The 25,674-nt window shown below is 39.8% G+C and overlaps 1 protein-coding gene across 6 annotated transcripts in view; it reads right to left on the reverse strand.

Moving 5' to 3' along the window:
• The window catches only part of OSBPL9 (oxysterol binding protein like 9), a 135,489-nt gene that overhangs the window by 74,705 nt on the left and 35,110 nt on the right, over window positions 1-25,674 (reverse strand). For all 6 annotated transcript variants that reach the window (XM_007535155.2, XM_007535156.3, XM_007535157.2 and 3 more), the window contains one exon: window positions 21,970-22,048. In XM_007535155.2, coding sequence (XP_007535217.2) covers window positions 21,970-22,048 — 79 coding nt within the window. The remainder of the gene's footprint in view (window positions 1-21,969; window positions 22,049-25,674) is intronic.

Here is a 25,674-nt window from a genome sequence, read left to right on the forward strand (position 1 = left end):
TCTGGAATGCACAATCACTGGTTAGTACGGTGTTAACTTTACCCATGCCAACAGCACCTCATGTCTGTATAATTAGTATCTTCCTATCCTATTCATTCTTTTGGCCTATGCTAAATTGTTACCTTCCTCACATGTTGCACATAAAAGGACCTGCTATTTCCTTGCTTAAATTTACTCAGACAGTCCAACACTAAGAGAATATCGAAATACATACCAAGTATTCATCATTGTCTTAGGTATAAGGCGCACTACACAATAATCAGGATCAAAATATCATTATATCCTTCCTGTCTCACTTCCTACTACACTTCAGTTACTTGGTATTCACTACTCATCTGACTTAAAATTCTTAGTTTTGGGTGTTGGGTGGTGACACAAAACTTCTATATCTCACCATTCTTGAATCACTGCTTAGGAGTCTGTCCTCCTATTCATCTGGTATTACCTTGTACAAAGACTTGGGTTCAAGGCCCAGTCCCTACCTCCAGGGGTAGATTCATGAGTGAGGGAGTAGTGCCACAGGTGTCTTTCCTTGGTCTTGCTTTCCACCTCTGTCTCTTAGCCTCTATCAAAGACTAAAAAGAAAAAAAAAAAGTTTCTAGGAAGTACTGGTGGAATCATGTAGGCACTAAGCCCCCGTGATAACCCTGGTGGCAAAAATAAATAAATCAAATCCTAGCTCTTGCTCAAACTGTTTCCTTGACTCAAGCATACCGAGATGTGACCTGTGTCAGCATAGTCTGACACATATCTAAATATACAGCATGTATTAACTAAATCCACAGTAAGAACCAGGTGTCTTCTAGAATAAAGGGAGATGAAGTTTAGTATCTTGCAATAACATAGCATGTAGGGCATATCATACTACTGAGAAGTACTTAGAGTGATGTTGAGCTACCTATCTGTCCTCTTTGTCTCTCTGCCCACCCAAATAAAAACAGTGAAAATACTGCCCTGGAAGGCTGCTCAGTGGTGTCATGCACACTCTGGGTTCATCCCCCAGTGTTGCACTAAAACACAGTGATTTAAAAGAACTTGGACGCAAGTCTCAGCTTCACTACTTCTTTGTGAACTCAAGAAAGCAGTACTTAACACCTCTGAATTGAATCCACACATTTGAAAAGGGTTAGTTATGTCACCAACCACCTCATAGCTCTACTGTGAAACACAAGTGAAGTAAGCTATAAACAGTAGGTGTTCAGTGAGGGAGAGGGTCCATCTCCACTGAAGATGCAGAATTAATAGTGATAAAACTGTGGCCACCTTAGCATAAATGGAAGCAACTGCACCAAATTGAATTACTTAGTGGTTATATTCTTCACCACCATATACCTGGGGGGGTATGATGGGGGGAAATCTATGTCACCATACCCTGAATCCCTCAAGGATATTATTAAGTGACATAAAGTGGTGTAGTGGGCAGAGCTAGATAACATAATGGTTATGCAAAGAGATTCTCATGCCTGAGGCTCTAAAGTCCCAGGTTCTATCCCACCCACCCACCCACCCCCAACACACACCACCATATGCCAGAGCTGAGCAGTGCTCTGATAAAAACAAAACCAAAAAACAAACAAACATAATACAACAAAGTTAGACTCTCAAGCATAAAGTCTGAGTTTAATGCCCTGAATTTCTCCTTAATAAACAAATATATTTATTTATTTGCTTACGTTAAAAAAAAATCAGAGCATTGCTCTGCTCTCTGGCTTGTGGTGATGCTGGGTATTGAACCTAGGACACTGGAGTCTCAGACATGAAAGTCTTTTTGCATGATTATTATGCTATATTCCAGCCCTATTTTTGTTTATTTCTTTATTGGGGGATTAATGGTTTACAGTCGACAGTAAAATACAATAGATTGTACATATGTAACATTTCCATATAACAATATACTCCCCCACTAGGTCCTCCTCTGCCATCATGTTCCAGGACATGAACCCTCCCCACGACCCCAGAGTCTTTTACTTTGGTGCAATACACTTTTTAAAAAATATTTATATGTTTATTTTTCCTTTTGTTGCCCTTGTTTTTTTATTGTTGTTGTAATTATTGTTGTTACTGATGTCGTCATTGTTAGATAGGATAGAGAGAAATGGAGAGAGATGGGGAAGACAGAGAGGGGGAGAGATAGATAGATACCTGCAGACCTGCTTCAACACCTGTGAAGGGATTCCCCTGCAGGTAGGAAGGGAGGGTGGGATGGGGGTGGTGGCTGGAACCCGGATCCTTAAGCAGGTTCTTGAGCTTTGTGCTACCTGCACTTAACCACTTGCTACCACCCGACCCCCCGCCCCCGCCTTTTTTTTTAAATCAGAGCATGACTCAGATCTGGCTGTTAGTGGTGCCAAGGGTTGAAGGTGGAACCTCTTGATGCAAGCAAGTCCTGTATGTGACCATTGTGCAATCTCCCTGATCTAACGACATGCTTTGTTTTGGAAGGGGACAGGGGCAGTAGTCATTACTGTGACCCTTACAGACTACACACTAAACAGGAACACAGAGGGAAATGATACCACAGCACTGACGCTTCCTTCAATACAGTGGGGGCCAGGCTCAAGCCTGAATTGTATATATATGATAAAACAAGTGTACTACCCAAGAGAGTTCACTAGTTCTTAAATACATGATTTATAAAGTCAATGTGGCAAGTAGAAAGAACAAATAAAGAGGGGGGCCTGGCAGTGGTACACCTGGTTAAGCACACACATTATAATGTGCAAGGACCCAGGTTCAAGCCCTTGGTCCACCTACAGGGGAAAAGCTTCACAAATGAAGCAGGGGTGTAGGTGTCTCTCTCTCTCCCTCTCAACCTCTTCCTCCACTCTCAATTTTTCTGTCTCTATCCTAATAAGTAAATGAAAGTACTTCTGCTATATACCAATGTGCAATTATTATCTTAATCAAAAGCACTTCTATAAGTTGTAGACTAAATGACTTTTTGAGGAGCATAATTTTTTAAATTTACTTTTATTACCCTTATTTGTCGGGCATTAAGCCAGCCCCCCTGCTCCATCCTGCATTGCTGATACCATGGCCTATTTACATAATCACTGTTTGCCTGAAAGATCCCCACCCATTCCTTTGATCTATCTTCTTTCTACCTCAAAACCCTGCAGGGTACATTAATCCTGCTAGTTAAAACCCTAGCAACCGTTGCTACTGAAGCTTTTTACCTTCCTGCTCTTTGTTTTCTCCACCCCCTTGCCACTTCCGGTTTTACCCTATAAAGCCCCCTTCTGTTCCTAGTTTCACTCTCGTCTTTACTCTCCCGCATCCGGATGGACCTGGAGAAGGGCCAGCGTGGAGAGCAGGAGGTGGCCACTGTGGTTTGGCACCACGTAGCTTAACCCGCTGTGCTCACGCTCATGCCTGACTCTAGGTTGTTGGCATGAATAAAGAATTGTATTACCACGCTGCCACAAGTTCCTGGTCTCTCTCCCACAAAGCTAGCTCGCCACTTATTTATTGGATAGAGACAGCCAGAAATCTAGAGGGAAGGGGGAGATAGCGAGGGTAAGAAACAGAGAGACACCTGTAGACCTGCTTCACCACTTAGGAAGCTTTCCTCCTGCAGGTGGGGACTGGGGACTTGAACCTGGGTCCTTGTGCATTGTCAAGTGTGAGCTCAACCAGGTGTGCCACCACCAGGCCCTGGAGGAGCATGATTTTTACTTGGGGAAAAAAATCACTGGCAAACTACATTATTCACACTGGGGTACCTGGCACATATTTCCCTGAAAATAACAGAGAGGAACCTGTCATTTAGGGGGAACTGACAGTATTTTTGTTGTCAATTACAAATTCAGACCAGAAATATACTCACTCAGTAAGGCACATGTCTCGCCATGTGCTTGGCTCAAATTTGAGCCTCAGCACCACAGAGGTATGATGGCACTGGGGTAAGCGCCAATCCTGTGGTGTCTTTCTTTCTCTCTGAATGAAAAAGTGGCTCAAAAACAGTACAATCACACATATATGAGGCCTCAGCCGACCCACACACACACACACACTTTGGAAGGTCTGCATATGACCAATGTACACTGTTATAAGTTATTTAGAAGAGGGCCTAAGGGGTTGCACAGTGGTTATATTAAAAGATTATCATGTCTGGGCTTCCAGGGCCCCATATCCAATCAATATCTGGCTATATTACCATATGTCAGAGCTGAGCTCTGGTGACAAAATAAACAAAAAAAATTAAGACAAAAGAATCTATTCAAAGAACTAGACACATTAGTGAATTTTAATGCAATAGAGTATTTCTTTATAAATCCCATTGAGAGTTTCAGATTTCATACTTTAAATGACATTTAAGAAACTATGGCTTGTTGAGTTTTGGTGAAATACCAAAGAAGAAAATTCACAATCTGAAGAAACTATCAAAATATCCCTTCCTATTTAAGTTACATAACTAGTAACATGAAATTTTATTTTCCTCACAAAGTTCAATCAAAACAATATACCACAAATAAATTGAAAGCAGAAACAGATATGAAACTTAAGTTACCTTCTATTAAGTCAGCCCTTTAAAAGATTTGTTAAAATGTGCAATACTGTCAGGCATCAGGAAATTGCTCGCCTAGTAAAGCATGTATTTTACCATGTCCAAGGACCTGTGCTACCACAGGAGAGCACCATGCACTGGGGCAAACTCCAGGAAGGATGGAGCATTGCTGAGTGTCTCTCCTCTGTGTCTCTTGCCCATAGGGGAAAAAAAATTTTTTTTTTATAAGATTGTCATTCCATTTTTCCATTTAGGAAAAATGGTATCTGTTATTGGTTCTTTTCTTTACCCTAACCCTAACATTATTAATTCTTAAGCAAATATAGTGTTTTGGTTATAAGCAAGTAATAAACAAGTCCCTCAGTTTTCATTTTAAACCTGACAAATAACGTAGATCTTAGCACAAACAAAAGCTTTATGGAGTCTTCACTAAGTTTGCAAAGTTCCTGAAACCAAAGACTGAGAACCACTGGCATAATATGTGATATCTTATTTGATTATCTACTGAAACTGCCTCTTAAATGTCCATGCTTGCCAGTCTTTTTTGTTTTATCTCTAATAAGTAGGTAAGTAGTCTAGCATACTTGAGGGTTCACTATATATTTATGGGCAAACACATGCCAGACAGATGTTGATTAAAATCATTCCAGTAAAGTAATTAGATGGCTGCAAGTGTCATCAACTAATCTGTAACAAGTCTGGGCAGGTTGGCCAGTCAGAAAATATTTACCATATACCCTATTTCCTGAGGATTTACAGTATGATCTTATAAACTAGGGAGTGCCTCCTTAAGAACATTTTTGTAACATGCACTCAATCAGATGAGCCACCACCTGGCCCCCTTAAGAACATTTTTGTAGGCAGGGGTAGATAGCATAATGGTTATGCAAACAGACTCTCAAGCCTGTGGTTCCAAAGTCCCAGGTTGAGTCCCCTGTACCACCATAAGCCAGAGCTGAGCAGTGGTCTGGTAAAAAAAAAAAAAATCATTTTTGTACCCCCAATCTTTACTCAATGACAGATGGTAATTGCCTACAACTATAACTTATTCAAAAAATAACTCATGGGAGTCGGGCGGTAGCGCAGCGGGTTAAGTGCACATGGTGCGAAGCATAAGGAGCGGCATAAGGACCCCGGTTCGAGCCCCCGGCTCCCCACCTGCAGGGGAGTCGCTTCACAGGCAGTGAAGCAGGTCTGCAGGTGTCTGTCTTTCTCTTCCCCTCCTCTCTCCATTTCTCTCTATGCTGTCCAACAACGATGACAACAATAAAATAACAAGGGCAACAAAAGGAAATAATTAATTAATATTAAAAAATATTTTTAAAAAATAGTAACTCATCCAGTCACTTAATCTGGATTCTTGTTAGGAGTAAAAAAAAATTTTGGAAGTTATTTATTTTGTTCTGACTCATTTTTCACATCCTAGACTGTATTTTTAAAGAAGGTAATCAAGAGGTACAGAGACAGACAAAACAATCCTAAGAAACTTAAAACTGGGTGGGGGAATGCCAGGCTTGTGTGGAGAGAAACAGACCAGGAACTTGTGGTGGTGTGGTAATACAATTCTTCATTCATGTGGGAGCCCCAGAGTGGGGTATGAGCACAGCGGGTTAAGCTACGTGGCGCCAAACCGCAACGGCCGCCTCCTGCCCTGCACGCCAGTCCTTCTCCAGGTCGAGAGGTGGGAAAGAAAAGAAAACGAAACTAGGAACAGAAGTGGGCTTTATAGGGTAAAACCAGAAGTGGCAAGCCAAGAAGAAAAGAAAGAGCAGGAAGGTAGAAAGCTTCATAGCAATGGTTGCTAGGGTTTTAACTGGCGGGACAAATGTATCCTGCAGGCAGGGCGGGTCTTGAGGTAGAAAGAAGATAGATCAAAGGAATAGGTGGGGAATCTTTCAGACAAAACAATGATTATGTAAATAGGCCATAGTATCAGCAATGGAGCAGGGGAGGGAGCAGAGGGCTGGCTTAATGTCCAACATCTCCCCCTTTCTTTTTATCTAATGGTCATAGTATCAGGAATGGAGCAGGGGTGGAGCAGGGGGTTGGCTTAATGTCCAACAGGGGAAGATAGTATAATGGTTATGCAAAGATTCTCTCATGCTTGAGGCTCCAAAGTCCCAGGTTCAATCCCCAGCAACCACCATAAAGCAGTGCTCTGGGAGAAAAAAAAAAAAAACCTAAGTCAATGGGGTTTGATATTCTAACAGCGTAACAGCAACAGTTTACATAAACATTTTATCTTAAAAAAAAGAGAAGTGACATCAGTTTACAGAGAAATACTGTAAACTTTATTATACCTTGTTTAGACATCTGTAAAAGCATTTTTCAATATTTATTTTTTTTAATATTTATTTCCTTTTGTTGGCCTTGTTTTATTATTGTAGTTATTATTGCTGTTGTTGTCTTCATTGTTGGATAGGACAAAGAGAAATGGAGAGGGGAGGGGAGACAGAGACGGGGAGAGAAAGACACACCTGCAAACCTGCTTCACCACTTGTAAAGTGACTCCTCTGCAAGTGGGGAGCTGGGGCCTCGAACCGGGATCTTTATGCTGGTCCTTGTACTTTGGCGACATGCACTTAACCCGTTGCACTACTGCTGAACTCCCCTGTAAAAGCATTTATAGCACTGAGATGTTCATGTATTTGTATTTTTTCCTTCCATAAATCAACATTATATTCCTGAGGTCTAGAATGAAATTGGGCAGAAATTTTCTCAATTCTCAAATCCTGGTATGTTTTTAACATTTAGTAGATGCTTATAATTACTGCACAAATGATAATTTATGACTTTCTAAAATAATGATTTTTCAGTGACATCTCCGACCTTCTATTCCAGCATTCTCAACTCCCCATATTCTATTCTGCTTTTTCTTTTATCCAGTATACAAGTCCCTTGTCACAATTATCTGTATGTAAGAGAAACCCCATAAAAGTAGGCATCTTTGCTATTTCTAATGATGTATCTTAAGAATTACTTAAAGAAAATAGGCATTCAATATTTGTTGAGGGAGGAATAATGATCCACTAATGTCATCATTTAGCATATGGTTCCATTTTTACACTTGAAGACACAAGTTTGGTTGAATTTCCCAAGAAATCACTATGTTTGCTTTGTATCATTTAAAGCAACTATAGTTGGCTTTCTCAAAGATTTATGAATAGTTTTTGCGGAAGTCTACAAACTGTCAAATAAAACATAAGCAAATATTTACAAAAGCGTTTCTCCCCCACAACTTCTGCTTGACTATCTGAGGCAATACTGTGCCTCTGGAAAGAGTCAGTGTTGTATTGGGCAACTGGATACCTTTGATTCAGTCAAAGCGCACAATGAAAGTCAGATGTGGGGGCCAGGTGGTAGCACAGTGGGTTAAGCACACATGGTGAAAGTCAGATGTAGCTAAATAGGTTCTTGGTTCTTTTCAATTCATTCTACATACTATTAAGTGGCTCAAAGTCAACTTTCCCCCAGTCAGTGAAAATCCTCATTATGGGGACAGGAGATAGTTGACCCAGTACAGTGCACACTTCACTATGTGCAAGGACCTGGGTTTGACCTCCCAGTCACCACATGGGAACACTAGGCAAATGTTAAGCTTCACTATCCAAGGAGTGATACCTTTACTTCTCTTGCTGTATTTTTTTTTCCTTCATGATTTATTGACCGACTAATGAGAAAAACGGAGAGGAAGAAGAACCAGAGTATCAAACAGGCATATGAAATGCCAGGAATTGAATTCATGACCCCATGCTTGAAATTCCAACTATATCCACTATACCATTTCCTCTTTCTATCTGCCTCTCCCTCTGTTTCTAACCTTGAATGGGGGGGGGGGAGAGAAAGAAAAAAAGAAAGGAAGAGAGAAAGAAAGGGAATGAAGGTAGGAAGAAAGGAAGGCAGGAAGGAAAGATGGAGCAACCCTGCTGGGAACCACATAGGCTTAAAGTTCCAGTGAGCAGTTGTAACAGGAAAAAAAAAAAACTTTACTAGACGTATATGTAAATACATCTTATTGCCTCAGAAGTTGCTTCACAGTTACTTCTCACTCCAAATTTCAGTGAATGAGCCATTATTTCTTTTTAAATTATTATTAATTAGTGATTAAATATTCATTTATAAAATTACAAGTCAGCAGGGGTATAATTCCACATCATTCCCACCACCAGAGTTCTGAATCCCCTATCCCTCTATTGCAGTCAGTCCACCTCAGTTCTCCCAAGGTTGCAAGCATGGGTTAACCATTGTCTCTACAACTATTAGTACATAATTGCAAAGGGGTCACTACTTCTTTTCTTTTCTTTTTTTATTTATAAAAAGGAAACACTGACAAAACCATAGGATAAGAGGGGTACAACTCCACACAATTCTCACTACCAGACCTCCATATCCCATCCCCTCCCTTGATAGCTTTCCTATTCTTTAACCCTCTGGGAGTATGGACCCAAGGTCATTTTGGGATGCAGAAGGTGGAAGGTCTGGCTTCTGTAATTGCTTCCCCGATGAACATGGGTGTTGACAGGGTTGATCCATACTCCCAGCCTGCCACTCTCTTTCCCTAGTAAGGTGGGGCTCTGGGGAAGTGGAGCTCCAGGACACATTGGTGGGGTCGTCTGTCCAGGGAAGTCAGGTTTGCAACATGCTAGCATCTGGAACCTGGTGGCTGAAAAGAGTGTTAACATATAAAGCCAAACAAATTGTTGAGTAATCATGAACTTAAAGGCTGGAATAGTGCAGATGAAGAGTTGGGGCGGGGGGGTCCTCCATTTTGTAGATAGCTAGTAGGCATATTTTAGTTATATTCCAAAAGGCCTGTGACTATACTGGTTTTTTGGTTTTTTTTTTTCTTCCCTGAGCCTGAAATATGATATACAGGTGGATCCAAGTTATTGTCTGGGGAGATGATGTCATGGCTGGAAAAGGAACAGAAAGCTGGATCAGAGAAGAGAGTAGCTCCCAAATATGGGAAAAGTGTATAAATATTGTTGACTGTAAACCCCATCGATTTGAATATAAACAAAGCATAGAAAAAATTTTGATAACAAAACTGCTGTGCAGATGTCCCCTCAGGCTAGTGCCATTTCCCACAAGAGTTAATACGATATTCCCTTCCCAACCAATTCTGTCCCAGCTCATCACTCCCAGTTTTTGCCCTATAAAGCCCTTCTTCTTCCACCCCTCTCTCTCTTGCCCAGTTTTCACCTCAGTGGTTAGACACAGAAAAGGGTGCTGCGCGAGGCGGCCATTTTGGCTAGCTCCACGTGGCCCAAACCATTGTGATCTCACTCAACTCTGAGGTGCCCTCGCGAATAAAGAATTGTGTTCCTTCTCCGCTCCGGATCTCCTAACTCTCTCTCCCTCCTCTGCGTTGCAGCACGACACAAAACCATGTCTAAGAATGAAAATATTAACAATACTATCAGAGTAAGTAACACACTCTATATACTGTTTAGAAAACTGCAGTGAAACTAGAGGTGCAAAGGGGCAAATAATGATGAAAATAAAAGAGTAGATAAGGGCAACAAGGGGAGAAAGGCAAGAACAAACAACATCGTGTAATGAAAATAGTATGAGTCTGAGTCCACACTGCCACTCCCTATACAAGTAACCTGAACAAAGACCCCTGGACTTTGAGGTAGGGGGGTTGGAGCAGTTGTCAAAGCATTGTAATCTCAAGCATGAGGTCCTGAGTTCTATTCCTGGCATCACATGTTCCAGAGTGATTTTCTGGTTCTCTTGTCCCCTCTCTTTCATTAACAATTAAAATTTTAAAAACAAGCAAGCAAGCAAATAAAACCGTCTTCAGGGCTGACAAAATAACTCACCTGTATAGTGTGCTTGCTTTGCTCTGAGCACAACCCACACTCAAGCCTGACCCTCAGCACAGTGGAGCGTGTATGTGTATATGTACATGTGTGTCTGCCTTTCTATCTTAAAAAGCTGGCCCAAGGTAGATTTTGAACTGAAAGCAAATTAAGGACAAGAAAGGCACACCAGTGAGATTCAAGCCTCCTACAATGAACAAATTCCCGATATATAATTTCAGTGATATTTCTTTACTTAATGTCTACTGACAGAGGACCTAGTGGGGGTTGTATTGTTATATGGGAAACTGGGGAATGTTATGCACGTACAAACTATTGTATTTACTGTTAAATGTAAAACATTAATTCCCCAATAAAGAAATAAAAAAAAAGTCTACTGAAATTCTAGAATATCTAACTAGAGAATTAATTATAGCTGATCTGCTTCCAATATATATTCTGAAAATAGTTATTTTGTTTTGCTTTTGAGGAAGGGTTATCACATAAAAGTTAAAAAAGAAATAAGAGTGAATTTTATAAGTCAATAAGCAAGGGAGATAATGGAATCTGCTTATTAATGATAATGCTGAGATGGTCCTTTTTAAAAGCAGGAGACTTTTAAGCCTATAACAATGTGTTAATCTTCTAAATGATTAATGCTGTGGAAGTGCCATGCCAAGCTGACTGATGTTAATGCAGCAGGCATGATGGTGCCCTAATATACTCGATCGATATAACTTTTCTGAATTAAACACTTTCCTTCACCACTGGTCTAATCTGTAGTAATTGTCATTTTAATAAATGAGTGACTTTTAATGGCTAAAATTAAAAAGGTTAGCTGACATAATAAACACAGATGACTTCACTAAGACTTCCACAGTTCTACAGTCTTTTTTTCTTTCTTTTTTCTTTTTTTTTTCCTGCCAGGGTTATTGCTAGGGCTCTGTGTCAGCACTAATCCACTGCTCCTGGTGGCCATTCTTTCCCCCACTTTATTGAATAGAACAGAAAGAAATTGAGAAATGAGGGGAAGATAGAGAGATAAAGAGGGACAGAGAGAGACAACTGCAGACCTGCTTCCACGTGTGAAGTGTCGTGTGTGGGGCTGGTGGTTCAAACCTGGATCCTTGCACAGGTCCTCGTACTTAGTACTATGGTGCACTTAAAGTACTATAGTGCACTTAACTGGGTACACCTCTGCCCCCCCCCCATTTCATCCATTTCTTTATTTTCCTTTTTCTTTGACAAGACATAGAGAAACTGAGAGGGATGGGGAAGATGCAGAGGGAGAGCGAGGAAAAAAAAAAACCTGTATCACAACTTCACCATTGTCAGGTGAAGCTCCCCCCTTACAGGTGGGAACTGGGGCTTGCACCCTGGTCCTTGCACATGGTAACATGAGTCCTCAACTGTGTGCACCACTGCTTAGCTCTACAGTTCTAATTTGAACAGTTTCTACTTTTTTTTTTCCTCCAGGGTTATTGCTGGGGCTCCGTACCCGTACTACAAATCCACTGCTCTTAGAGGCTATTTTACCCTTTGCTTGCCCTTGTTATTTATCATTGTTGTTGTTATTATTGTTGTTGTTATTGCTGTCATTGTTGTTGGATAGGACAGAGTAACTGAGAGAGGAAAGGAAGACAGACAGGTAGAGAAAGACACCTGCAGACCTGCTTCACCACTGTGAAGCGACCCCCATGCAGGTGGGGAGCTGGGGGCTTGAACAGGAATCCTTGCACTAGTCATTGCGCTTTGCGCCATGTGCACTTAACCTGCTGCACTTCTACCGACTCCCCCAGTTTCTACTATTCAATTAAAAAGTTGAGTTTTTATCTTATGCAACTTGTACTATTCTAGTGCTAACTTTGGCAGCACATATACTAAAATACATATTCTTTTTTTCTTTAATTGTTACCTATGACCACCTCTGGCCAGTAGTTGTGTATTGTTTTTTAAATTTTTTATATTTATTTTCCCTTTTGTTGCCCTTGTTGCTTTTTATTGTTGTTACAGTTATTATTGTTGTTGTTACTGATGTCGTCGTTGTTGGATAGGACAGAGAGAAATGGAGAGAGGAGGAGAAGACAGAGATGAGGAGAGAAAGATAGACACCTGCAGACCTGCTTCACCGCCTGTGAAGCGACTCCCCTGCAGGTGGGGATCCCGTGGCTCAAATTGGGATCCTTCCGCTGGTCCTTGCGCTTTGCGCCACGTGCGCTTAACCAGCTGCTCTACCGCCCGACTCCCTAAAATACATATTCTAATAAACTGTATATTTGAAATCATTTTGGGGTAAAATACTGTTTAAAGAATCTCTTCAGTGTGTAAGGAGGTCTCGAAACTTTACATCAGGCTCAACCTGACGCTGTTGACTGGCTACGGAAGAAGGGCAAACGCTAGAAGAAGTGGTGTGCCAGGGAGGTCTTACAGTGAATAGGGCTCTGGATTTAGAAGCACAAGGTCCCAAGTTGGGTGCCCTGCAACCCATGCGGCAGAGTGGTGCTCTGGATCAATCTCTCTCTCTCTCTCCTCTCTCTCTCTCTCTCTCTCTCCCCTTCTCTCTTGTGTTGAAAGAGAAAGAGAAAGATGGAAGGAGAGGAAGGGAGAGAGGGACGGAAAGAAAGTCAGCCACAGAGTTGGCACACCCTGGGAGGTAGCACAGTGGATAAAGCATGAGCCTCTCAAGTATGAGGTCCAGAGTTCAGTCTCCAACATCGCATGTGCCAGAGTAAGGTTCTGGTGCTTTCTTTCTAATAAATAAAATAAATAAAAGGAAAGAAAGAAGAGGGAAAGGGGGAGGGGGAGGGAGATGGGAGGGGCAAAGGGAGGGGGGGAGAGGGGAGGGGAGAGGAGGGGAGGGAGACCAGCGAAATAGCTCATTTGGATGGTGCACTACTTTGCCATGTGCACAAACCGGTTTGTCGGTTAGCAATGATGAAGTAATGTAGTAATTAACGTGCAATGCCTGTTGCACAAAGTCTGGTTCCTAGTAGTAACAGCTGTCATTACCACCACTACTGCTTGCTCTGTTTCTACTAAGTACTGGAACATGTTGAACAATAACCAAAATGCCTCTAGAGCACAAATGTTTGTGTTCAAATCCCCTTTCTACTTAAGTAAGTTACCTATGTGTTCCCCTACCCTATTTCCTTATTTACAAAGTCAAAACAATTATAGTGCTTCTTTCATAAGGTTATAAGAGCTAAGTGAGTTAATGTAAATAGAACTCAAATTCTACACACACACACACACACACACACATACACACCACAAACCTAGATTTCTGATGTTTCTTGAAAATGCTGATCTATCAACAAGGGCAACAAAAAGGAAATAAATAAAAGAAAAAAACTAAAAAAAAAAAAAAAAAAAGAAAGAAAGAAAATGCTGATCTAGATAAGCATCCAATATCTGAACTTAAATAGCAGGCAGTTACTCCATTTAAACAGGAAGGAGCTACTCAAATAGTTTTTCATCCAGCTTTACTCTTCACTCATTTATTTAATTGCCTTGTAGATTCCGAAGTGTGCCTAATAAAAAATTTCAACTTCAGGGAGTCAATGGGTAGCACAGCGGGTTAAGCGCACATGGTGCAACGCGCAAGGACCAGCGGAAGGATCCCAATTCGAGCCCCAGGCTCCCCACCTGCAGGGAAGTCTCTTCACAGGTGGTGAATCAGGTCTGCAGGTGTCTTTCTCTCCCCCTCTGTCTTCTCCTCCTCTCTCCATTTCTCTCTGTCCTATCCCACAATGACAACAATAACTACAATAATAAAAAAGGGCAACAAAAGGAAATAAATAAATGTTTAAAATAAATAAATAAAAATAAAAAATTTCAACTTCGACTTCCACTGACCAGCCTTGGGTTGATGACAATAAATCTCCATCACCAACCCAGATCCACAACAATGGCCATTAATCTAGTCATAATGTTGTGCTGCACAGATAACTCAGAGGCCTCTCACTGTATCACTGTGTCTGTTCACCTGGATGCTGACAATGCCTAAATAGTGAGCCAAGCCAGGAATGTCATCTTTACTCCTCTCATTCTCTCCTGTTCCATTACCAAACACACACACCAGTACTAACAGATTAACCTCCAAAAAAAAAAAAAAAAAAAAAGCCCTTATTTCCATTTTCTTCTTCTCCATTATTACTGCTATAATCCATTCAGAGCCTTGTCAGACATCACAGCTTGAGCTTCACTCTCTTTTCTGATTAAAACTCAAAGTCACTGGCTCCTTGATCTAGGATGAAAAATAACCTTTTTATATTTGCTGTAGGTGTCCAACTACCCATACAACCTCAACCTCATATCCTCCTCATTGTTCTAACAGTGCCAAACACATCCAATAAACACACCCAGAAGCATCAGATTTCCATACCTTAAATGTGTAAGCTATTACATCCCTCAACCTGGCAAATTTCTGTTCAATCTTCAGAACTCTATCAGCAGAAGAGTTGAGAGAGACAGAAAGGAGATAGAGTCTGGTGACAGGGAACATTCAATTTTTTTTTTAATGTATACTTTCAAACAATTTGATGTTTTTGTTAGTACTTTTGTATTGTGATTGTTATCAAAGTATCAAAGAATTACTTAGTAACAAAAACAAACAAAAAACCTGTTATAGGATGCTCTGACTCCCACGTTCACTCTGCAGCATCACCGTAAGACAGAACTGAGTAGAGCTCTGGTGTCTCTGTTTCTCTCTCTTTAAAAATAAATAAAATGGGAGTAGGGCTGTAGCGCAGCGGGCTAAGCGCAGGTGGCGCAAAGCACAATGACCGGCATAAGGATCCCGGTTTGAACCCTGGCTCCCCACCTGCAGGGGAGTCGCTTCACAGGCGGTGAAGCAGGTCTGCAGGTGTCTATCTTTCTTTCCCCCTCTCTGTCTTCCCCTCCTCTCTCCGTTTCTCTCTGTCCTATCCAACAATGACGACAACAACAATAATAATTACAACAATAAAACAAGGGCAACAAAAGGGAATAAATAAATAAAATAAAAAATATAAAAAATAAATAAATAAAAAGAAAAATAAATAAAATATCCTTTAAAAAACTGTCACATAAAAAAAAAAAAGTGGACTGGGAGGTGGCGCAGTGGATAAAGCATCGGACTCTCAAGAATGAGGTCCTGAGTTCAATCCCCGGCAGCATATGGAGCAGAGTGATGTCTGGTTCTTTCTCTCTCTCCTCCTATCTTTCTCATTAACAAATAAATAAAAAAAAAAAAACCTATCACATATGTCATATACACAAAGCAGATTTGAACTCAAGTCAGTCTAGTACCACGACTGCTCCCCACCAACTGACAAGAATCTACATGCAATAATTTTAGCTGACTAGTAGGAAAATGAGGTTGTTTTTTTTTGGGGGGGGGTCCTTATTCTAAGGGGGGGAAAGCCAGTGTACAAAGATAAATGTCTAACAGTATTTTTTCAATCTCAGAAAATGATAATGATGCCAAAGATTTTAAATAATATTAAAATTCTAGTATGCTAGGACTGTTACAAGAGGAAAAAAATATATAGGCTATCTAAATATTTAAAATCCATAGAGTAATTAGTTTTTCTCCAAACTAAAGTTAATAAACATTGATTTTGTTTTGAGAACATTATAACATCTTTTAAAAATGGAAAACATTCTGAAATGTGCAGTCACCAGGAACACAATTACTGTAATAAATTACTGTTTCAGAGAGTTATGTGTTGTTCTAGGAAACAATCTTCTTTGTTAGAAACAAATGATAATTCAATATGTGAGAGACACATTATAGCAAGAAACAAGCCACAATGGAAATGAAAGTGATAGGCAACAACCTACCTACAATATACTCCTTCCGTGCACTTGGCCTTTTTTCTGGTTATTATGACTACTTGGGCTCCCACCCAAAGAGAATGCCCCCCGGCCCCCTCCCTCATGTATTAGGCATCATCTTCTCCTGCCAAGTCAAGAACATTAATAATTCTCCCCTTTCTCTCTTGCATTAACTTTCTCTTGACTATCAATATCCTAAGAGCATGCTTGATTTTTAAAAATATTTCCTTATTGGTTTTTTAGATAGAAAGAAACTGAGAGAGAAGGAAGAGATAGGGAGAAAGAGAAATATCTGCAGCATTGCTTCACCACTTGAATCCAGGTCCTTGCCACTGTAACATGCATATACTACAAGGTGTGCCACCATGTGGCCCTTGATTTATCTTTTTAAAAAAGGGGGGGGGTGCTGAGGAGCTAACATAACTGTTATGAAAGAATGACTTTCATGCCTGAGGCCCTAAGGTACCAAGTTCAATCCCCCGCACCACCATAAGCCAGAGCTGAGCAGTACACTGGTTAAAGTAAACACATACCTTGTTCTCATTCCCCACCACCACCTACTGCTATATTTTTCACCTTCCTTTTTTTAAAATAGTGCTCTGTTCTCTCTCTCTCTTTTTTTAAAGGTTTTATTTATTTATTCATGAAGAAGACAGGAGGAAAGAAAGAACCAGACATCACTCTAGTACATGTGCTGCCAGGGATCGAACTCAGGACCTCATGCTAGAGAACTGAAGGCTTTATTCACTGCATTACTTCTCAGAGCACTTTCACCTTCCTTTTATAGCATAAGTTAAAAATCACTTACACTACTACATTAAAACTGCTCTTTTCAAAATTACCAATAGACTTCTATTGATTTTTTCTTTTTTTTCCTTTTGACCAGGGCTTATGTTGGTGCTCAGGATTGACCTTTGGTGCTTCAGCAATGAAAATCTTTCTGCATAACCATTATGCTATCTCTCCAGCCCATCAGGAGATTTTGATTGCTAAATTCTATGACCACGGATGTATTGCACCAAAGTAAGTCTCTGGGGTGGGGCTGGGGGCGGGGGAAGGTACAGGTCCTGGAAAAGGATGACAGAGGACCTAGTGGGGGTTGTATTGTTATGTGGAAAACTGAGAAATGTTATACATGTACAAACTATTGTATTCACTGTCAAATGAAAAACATTAATCCCCCAATAAAGGGGAAAAAAAATTCTGACCATTGATCAGTCTTCAATTTACTTGAGCAATTGTGGCTAATATCTCTTTCCACTTTGAAACACTATCTCCCTTGTTTCCAGGTTACCACATTCACCTGGTTCTTTTATTTCATTTTTGTCTGCTTCTTTTCATTTTATTTTCCAAGTTCTGCCTCATATCTGTACACTCTAAATAAGCACTAGGGTGCTCCAAGGCTCATTACTTGAACCTCCTATTCTCTTTTTCTCCCTTAAATTTACTCTTGTAAGTTCTCTTTAGTCTTTAATACCACCTGTAGGCCAATGACTCCCAAATTTATTTTTCTAGTTTGAAGTTTTCTCTTAAGTGATACAATTCAAATGTCTACCAGACGTCTCCATTTGGACGTTTGATAGGCATCAAGAACTTACTCGCATGCATATCAAAGGCTAAAATACTGATGCCCACATCCCCCATAACCCACTCCAAACCCCCCACAATCCACACACATACAAGCTTGTTCCACCTACATTCTTTCCCAACTCAGTTTAATGGCAACTCCATTCTCATTGCTCAAGTAAAAAAAAATGGCTTTAACCTTGACTTGCATTCTTATTCTCACATGGAAACAGATATAGTATCATAGAAAAGACGACTGCTTAGCAACAATTATAGAAACAATTAAATACACACACAAAAATAATGCTGAGCTGAAACACAAATCAGAATGCATGCTATATGGTTTCCCATTTATGTGAAACTCTCCAAAAGAAAAATCTAATCTAGGGACCAGGAGATATCTCATCCAGCAGTGTGTATTGCATAAGGTCATGAGTTCTAGTCCTGGCACCATATAGGGGCATCATAAATGGCAATCAGTAAAGCTCTATGGATGTTGGAGTGGTGCTTTCAAAAAAGAAAGAAGGAAGAAAGGGAGGGAGGAAGAAATGGAGGAAGGAAAGGAGGGAGGGATGGAGGAGTGGAGGGAGGGAGGGAGGAAGGAAGGAAGGAAGGAAAGAAGATGGAAAGAAGGAAGGAAAAAAGAGAAGGAAAGGGAAAGAGAAGAAGTAAGCAAGCAAGCAAACTGGGGCTAGTGAGATAGCATAATAGTTATGCAAAAAAGAATTTCATGCCTAAAATACCAAAGACCCCACGTTTAATCCCCAGTGGCACCACCATAAACTACAGATGAGCACTGGTCTAAACAGCAGAAAGTCAGGAAAGCAAAAAAAAAAAAAAAAAAAAAAGGAAAAAGCTCAGGTAGTAAGCCGCCTTTGAGGTACATAACATAGTACAGAGTACACAAGAGACTCTAGGTTCATGGGGAACTGGAGGTTGGTGGGGGCGAGTGAGAATGAATATGGCTATGGCTATGGCAGGGGGGGAGAAGCAGGGCACACAGGAGAAAATTCTAATCTATAATGACAGAAAGTAGATCAGTGGTTTTGCCTAGGGACAGAGGCTGGGATGAGAACTAACTGAAAGATTAAAGGAATCTTTTGAGTTTGATAGTGATGGAAATGTTCTGATTGTGCTTGATTGTGATATGAGAAAAGACATTTGTCAAAAATCCACTGAATTTTATAATGTACATTTTATTATATGGCAATATTATTTCAACAGTTAAACACACATATACAATCTGACCACTGCTCACTACCCTCCTACCCTCACCACTATCATGAGGGACTCATTATACATCTCTTTTATAGATTAAAATAACCTCCTACCCCTGCTTCCTTTTGTAACACAATGGCCAGAGTGATGCTGCTAAAACACAAATCACATCATGTCATTTCTCCACTCAAAAAATCCTCTAATGGCTTCTCATGACCGTAAAGCTCAATGTCCTTACAGTGGCGTATAAAACCCCATACTTTACCTCCTAGACCTCATCTCCCACTACCATCCCCCACAGCTATCTGCACTCCAATCAGACCTGGCCTCCTAGCTATTCTTCAACATGGTAGACAATTGCAATTCCTATTCCTTCTGCCTAGAACGATATACTTTCAATTACCCCAACCAATGTATTTGAACTACTGGTTCCCTTACTTCCTTTAGATCTTTCATCAGAAGGCACAGTCCTAGTAAATTTTCCTCTGATATCCTATCTGACATTTCACAACCCCAAGCCGACTCACACACAGCCTTACTTCTTTGTTTTCTCCTTTCCTAATTTGTATTTTTCTTCCCTGGACTTCGTACTCCTCTCTAGCCCCACAGCTTATTCATTTATTTTAATTACTGACTTTCTCCTCTACTAGAATGAATAACAAGAGAACAAAGGCTTTCATGTGCTTATTTTACTACTGTGTCCTCAGAAGTTCGAGTAATATCTAAATTAAATGTTGACTGAGCATATCTGAACAAATTCTAGCTTTCAATTGAATAGCCAACAACAATTAGAATTTGTTAGAAATTAGAAATTCTGGTGTGTTTATAAAAACATCAGTACATTAAAAATATGCTCATATATATCAACCAATTTTGCTTTCAATTCTAATGAAGATTCTAAGATACTAAGCCCTGTGAGACATTGAGAACTTTTAAATCAAATTATCAGAGATTTTTCTTGTAAGGAACTGTGAATATGAAGTAATTATTACTGCCTAAAATGTGAATGTATAAGTACATATATTTATACACATGCATATCAAAAACAGTTGACCTGTCAATGCCCATGTCGAGTGGAGAAGCAATTGCAGAAGCCAGACTTTCCAGTCCATACTCCCATACAGCCAGTGCAAACTCGCAGAGGGATAAAGAACAGGGAACCTTCCAAAGAGGTGGTGGGATATGGAACTCTAGTGGTGGGAATTATATGGAATTGTATCCCTCTTATCCTACAATTTTGTTAATCATTATTAAATCACTAATATAAATAAGTAAATAAAAAAGTATTGAGTCTTTTACAAAAGTCAAATAATCCCATGCTCTCTGACTCCCAGAAATATTGTATAGTATAAAGTCCACTATAGTAGAAAATAAATCAATTTTGCAGTCTTAGAATTAAGAAGTTATTTCTAAAAAAAACATATAATTCTTATTTATTCATTAAAGGAGCTATTTTACAAGTAAATCACATAAGCATGTGAGCAAAAGGGAGATAAGTTTAGCATAAATTATCTAAATGTAAGTCAGAGGGTAAAGGTGCCTTTTCTCTAGAGGTCTGAGACTCCTTTCCTTTAAAAAGAAGTAAATATTACAGCTTCTAAGTCCTTACGCAGTGTGTCACCTTAGTAACTGCAGAGGGCAGAATTCTATACTGCAGCCTTCATCTGCATCTAGCTGCTCTGGAAATACATTAACAGTATTTAATTTAAAGAGTAAAGAGTTCTAGCACATAGGCATTATCTGCTTGAGTTTATAAGCAATCATATATTTGGCCTGAAAAATAAAGGCCTTGGCTTTCCATAAGAAGATTAAAAATGCTTTATGAAGTTAAATGCTGGAGAAAGTTTTAGGAGCTCATCATTTGCTAAATAGCTTTGAATAAATAATGTGAACAAACACAGTGAACACTTTAAAAATGCTTTTCCCAAAAGCATGAGAGATCACACTACTGAGTACACTGGTTTCTTTTTATTGCGTATAAGTTGCATCTTCATTTCCATGTGTTGATTTCTTAAAGAAGGTAATAAAGAAAAACAACTGAAATACAATATTCTAGCATATAAGCACAACTGTTGTATGAACACCAAATACAACACAACACAACACAACTGGTCAATGTCAGACTTCACAACCAAAATATTTTAAAGCTATCAACACATTTATCTTGGCATATATAGTATCTGTCACCATGCAGTGTCACCTGAAGTTCAGATATAGTGCTAGCATCTCCAAAATCTTCCCATTTCTAAGTTTCCTGGACTGCTTTATGTACAAAATAATGATCTATCTAAACCGGTAAAACAGCAAAAATGCTAGTAGCAAAGCTGACAGACACTCCTAGTAAGTGAGAGGTACATTAGGACAGGATCATTAAAATCTACTTTTATTTGCTGGATTAATAGTTTTCAAAGCAAGCAGAAATGAGAATGATTATATAGTACCTTACCCTTTCTACCGGTGAGCCATAGCATGCAATGCCGAAACATAGCAGTGGCAGATGGCATTGGTGTTATTAACTATAAAAAGGATAACAGAGAAGTGAAGGCTGGCAGACAACACACAGAAAATGCAGATGAAATGAATGCAAACTTACAGTTCTTGAAGCAAAGGAAAACCTTTAAGTCAAAGGTTACCACTAGCTTCAAGTTAATTTACATTTTGAGTTTTACACGGACAAACACTGCAACCTTCACAATCAGTACTCAGACTTTTCATGCAGAAGCAGAACCATACTCCTCGATAAAGAAGATCAGCGACCTTCTGTAAACACAAGCCAGCAGCAGCAGCAGCCCATTACTCTCTCCCTTCACTGACTGATTTTTATCCTTTAAATTTTTAATCTCCAACTGCAGCCAGATCCAGTTGTTTCAAATAGATCCGTATCCACTGCAGATACAAATCCCTGCCTAACCTGCAGTACCACTTCATCCAGAACGTTCCTGTGCACTCGTTCATGCACGATCCGTTGCAAAACCATTTAAGTCATCCAGCAAGCAACCAAAAAAGAAAAAAGGAGATGGGACTATAAAGAGAAAAGAATCTCTGCTTTCAGCTCACCCTGGAAATGGAAGGTTTTCTGATCAACAGTTATTGTGAAGGTGCTGTCGTCCTCATCGTCTATACCAATCACAGCTCCCTGTGAAACAAAGAGCAAAATCCCAATAAGGCAAACAATGACATCAGCAATATTCACTACTGCTACAGCTCTGGAATGATCAATGCACAGCCACACTGCAAGCAGGTCAGACACAGAAAAGGGGATTCTGAGCCTCTGGTTTTGTTTAAGCATGAAGAACTAAAAAAGGGGATAAAAGGGCACTATAGGACCCTGTAAGGGTACTTTCAAGCTATGCTTAAGCAACATGGATATGGCTGCTGGCAGGAGGAGGAGGAGGGGACAAAAACAAAAGCTGAGGTTAGAATCGGTGTTTAAGAGCTTAAAAAACAGTTCTGAAGTCTTTTCAAATTTCAAACTGCTCTCTGAAATAGAGCCCCTTAACCAACTTACTACACTGATACATGGATCAAAGAAAGTCAGTCTGTATTTATATTAGCTGTATTTATATTAGCAAGTGACACTTGCTTCAAAACACCATCCCAATCACTTCTTCCAGGTGACCTCACAACCACTAGTCTATGGCCCTGCAACTGCACCTTCCATACTATGCTGCAACTAGCTGTTTATGTCTGTCTTGTCCCACTGACACAGTAGGGGAGAGTGGAAGTCAAAACTTAATGTAATAGATGTTTCTGTTTTGTTTGTTTGATGTATGTCTACACACTTAACTATGTTAGCTCAGTTTTAGATAGAGTAGGAATTATTTCACTCTCAAGTGAGGAAAGTGTTTTGAGAGAGTATGACGCAACGTCACAGAATTAATGGCAAAACTAGATTCATTGGCAGAGTTATCTACCTATTTCTGTGACAACAAATATAAGCACAGCTCTGTGGACAAGTATGTTTGAGGATAGTCTGATTTGGTTAATTTAATTTTATAGTTAATTGAATTAACATTCTAGTCTATGATGTGTCAAATACTCACTGAGCCAAAAATAAATATAAAAATGTGTGCTAGATACAACTCTAGAGTAGATAGCAATATTCTCTGTCCCTAGTGAAGAAGAGAAAAATGCAGATAATATAACACAATGTGAAAAGTGATCTCTACATGGATGGACTTTGAAAATGCCATGTTAAGTGAAAGAATCAAAGATCCTTGTGTTGTGTGATTCCATTTATATGAGTGTCCAGAACAGGCAAATGACTAAGTCACAGGGACTAAAAATAGATCAGTGAAAAGGTGTGTGTGTGTGTTTGTGTGTGTGTGTGTGTGTGTGTGTGTGTGTGTGTGTGTGTGAGAGAGAGAGAGAGAGAGGGAGAGAGAGAATGACTACTAATTAGAATGACTTTCTCTATGGTAAAATGAAAACACAATACTCTCTTTAAATCTCAAATATCTAAAACAGTGCCTGGAACATGGCATGTTCTCAATAAACATTTATTGAGTAAAATATTCTAAAAACTGATTGTGATATGAATTTGTAAGCATGCCAAAAAATATTGAATTGTATATTTTAGAATAGTGGGGCTTTTTTGTTGTTGTTTGTTTGTTCCTTGTCTGGGCTTCCCTACTCCAAATCAACATTTTTTCTTTGTCCTTCCAAATCAACTTTATTGGGGAAATAGTGATTTATAAGACAACTGTTTTCACATGTATATAATTTCTTATCTCCTCATAATATGTATTTGAGTACCAACATTTTTTAAATACAGAGAGGCAAAGACAGAGGAAGAGAAAGACACCGCAGACTGAAGCTTCCTTCAATGTGGCTGGGGTAGGGACTGAACCTGGGCTGTGTGCATGACAAAGCTGTCATACTATCCAGTTTAGCTAGCTTGCTGGCCCTGATAAGTATATTTCTTCTGTCCATGAGTGGGATAAATCCATATTCACCCTTCTCTTTCTGTCTTATCTCATTTAACATGATGCCTTTAAGCTCTATCCAAAATGAGGTGAAGTAGGTGAATTCATCATTCTCAACAGCTAAGTAGTATTCCATTGTGTTTGTAAGCTCTTAAACACCGATTCTAACCTCAGCTTTTGTTTTTGTCCCCTCCTCCTCCTGACAGCAACTATATCCAGACTGTTCTCCACAAGGGCTGGACCAATTTACATCCAGCGGTGCAGGAGGGTTCCTTTACCCCCACACCCTCTCCAGCATTTACTGTTACTATCCTTTCTGATGTATGACATTCTCACAGGAATGAAGTGGTTTCTCATTGTCATCTTTATTTGCATTTTTTTGACAATCAATGTCTTAGAGCATTTTTTTCATGTTTGTTGGCCTTTTGGATCTCTTTGTTGAATATTCTGTTCATATCCTCTCCCCATTTTTGGATGGGGTCATTTTTGTTGTTGTTGCTGAGTTTGGTGGGCTTTTTATATGTTTTGGCTATTAGCTTTTTGTCTGATATAAGACATGTAAAGTTCTGTTCTTTTTTTCTCAAGATTGTTTTGGTGATTCTAGGTATTTTCTGGCTCCAGACGAATGTTTCTAGCTTTTGCTCTATCTTCTTAAAAAATTTGGTAGGACCTTGATGGGGTGAACTTAAAATGAGTGAACTGTATGATTATTGCTGGGGCTCAGTGCCTGTACCACAATTCCAGTGCTGCTGGAGGCTATTTTTTTCCCTTTTGTTGCTCTTGTTGTTTTTTGGTTGTTATTATTATTGTTGTTGTTATTGATGTCGTTGTTGGATAGGACGGAGAGAAATCAAGAGGGGAGGGGAAGATAGAGGGGAAAGAAAGATAGAAACCTGCAGAACTGCTTCGCCGCCTGTGAAACGACCCCCCTCCAGGTGGGGAGCTGGGGGCTCGAACCGGGACACTGGTCCTTGCACTTTGCTAATCTTAACCCACTGTGCTACCACCCAACCCCCAGCAAAACTATTTAAACTCACCCCAGTTTCAATGTTCTTTCTTTTGGTTCTCTTAACATAAGTTCACCAATTCTAGTCAATTCAAATAGAAACTTACAGTTTATAGCCATGTTCTCCCTCACTCCATTGTCATAAATAGTATTCATTTTTGTTGTGCTGTCGTAGCAGATGGTGCAGGACCCCAAAGACTGACACAGAGAGATATAAATTACATGTTCTAAGAGAGACCCTGAGGGTATCTCCATCAATATGTACCCCTAAAGGAGGGTGAAGAACAATGGAGCATCCCTTAAGCTTAAGGGTCAGGACCCTTCTTATAGCAAGTCTTACAAGAGATCAAGAATTTCAGGTCACAAAGAAGTTGATTCAGCAAGCAAGAGGCAGGACAAACAGTGGGGTGCATGGGTAAACAACCTTAGGATAAAAGAACAGGTAACTGACTCTTACACTTTCTAGATCTTGGCTCAGCATCTAAATAACTCTGTCTCAACAAGTTACTAATTCTCTACATCCCTATCAGTCAACCTAATCCTGGTGCCTCTGCATCCCAGATGCTTTTGCACAGTGACTTCTGTATGTTTGAGCGGTCTGCGGGTAACTTTACTGGGAAGAGTCCTCCAGGTGCGGGTTTAGGTATCAAATATACAATAGGTCTGAAGTCATCGAGTACCTAGCTGAGATGTGCTGCTACACAATTCACCCCTAAAGTCTTCAAATTTTTCAACTATTTTCCCCTCCTTTGAATTGTTAGTGCCCTAACTCAGGTTCTCATGACTTCAGGCTCAATAATGCAATCAATCTTGCTGTAAATTATAAAATTA

Source organism: Erinaceus europaeus, chromosome 13, assembly GCF_950295315.1.
Source record: "Erinaceus europaeus chromosome 13, mEriEur2.1, whole genome shotgun sequence".
NCBI classification, from domain to species: domain Eukaryota; kingdom Metazoa; phylum Chordata; class Mammalia; order Eulipotyphla; family Erinaceidae; genus Erinaceus; species Erinaceus europaeus.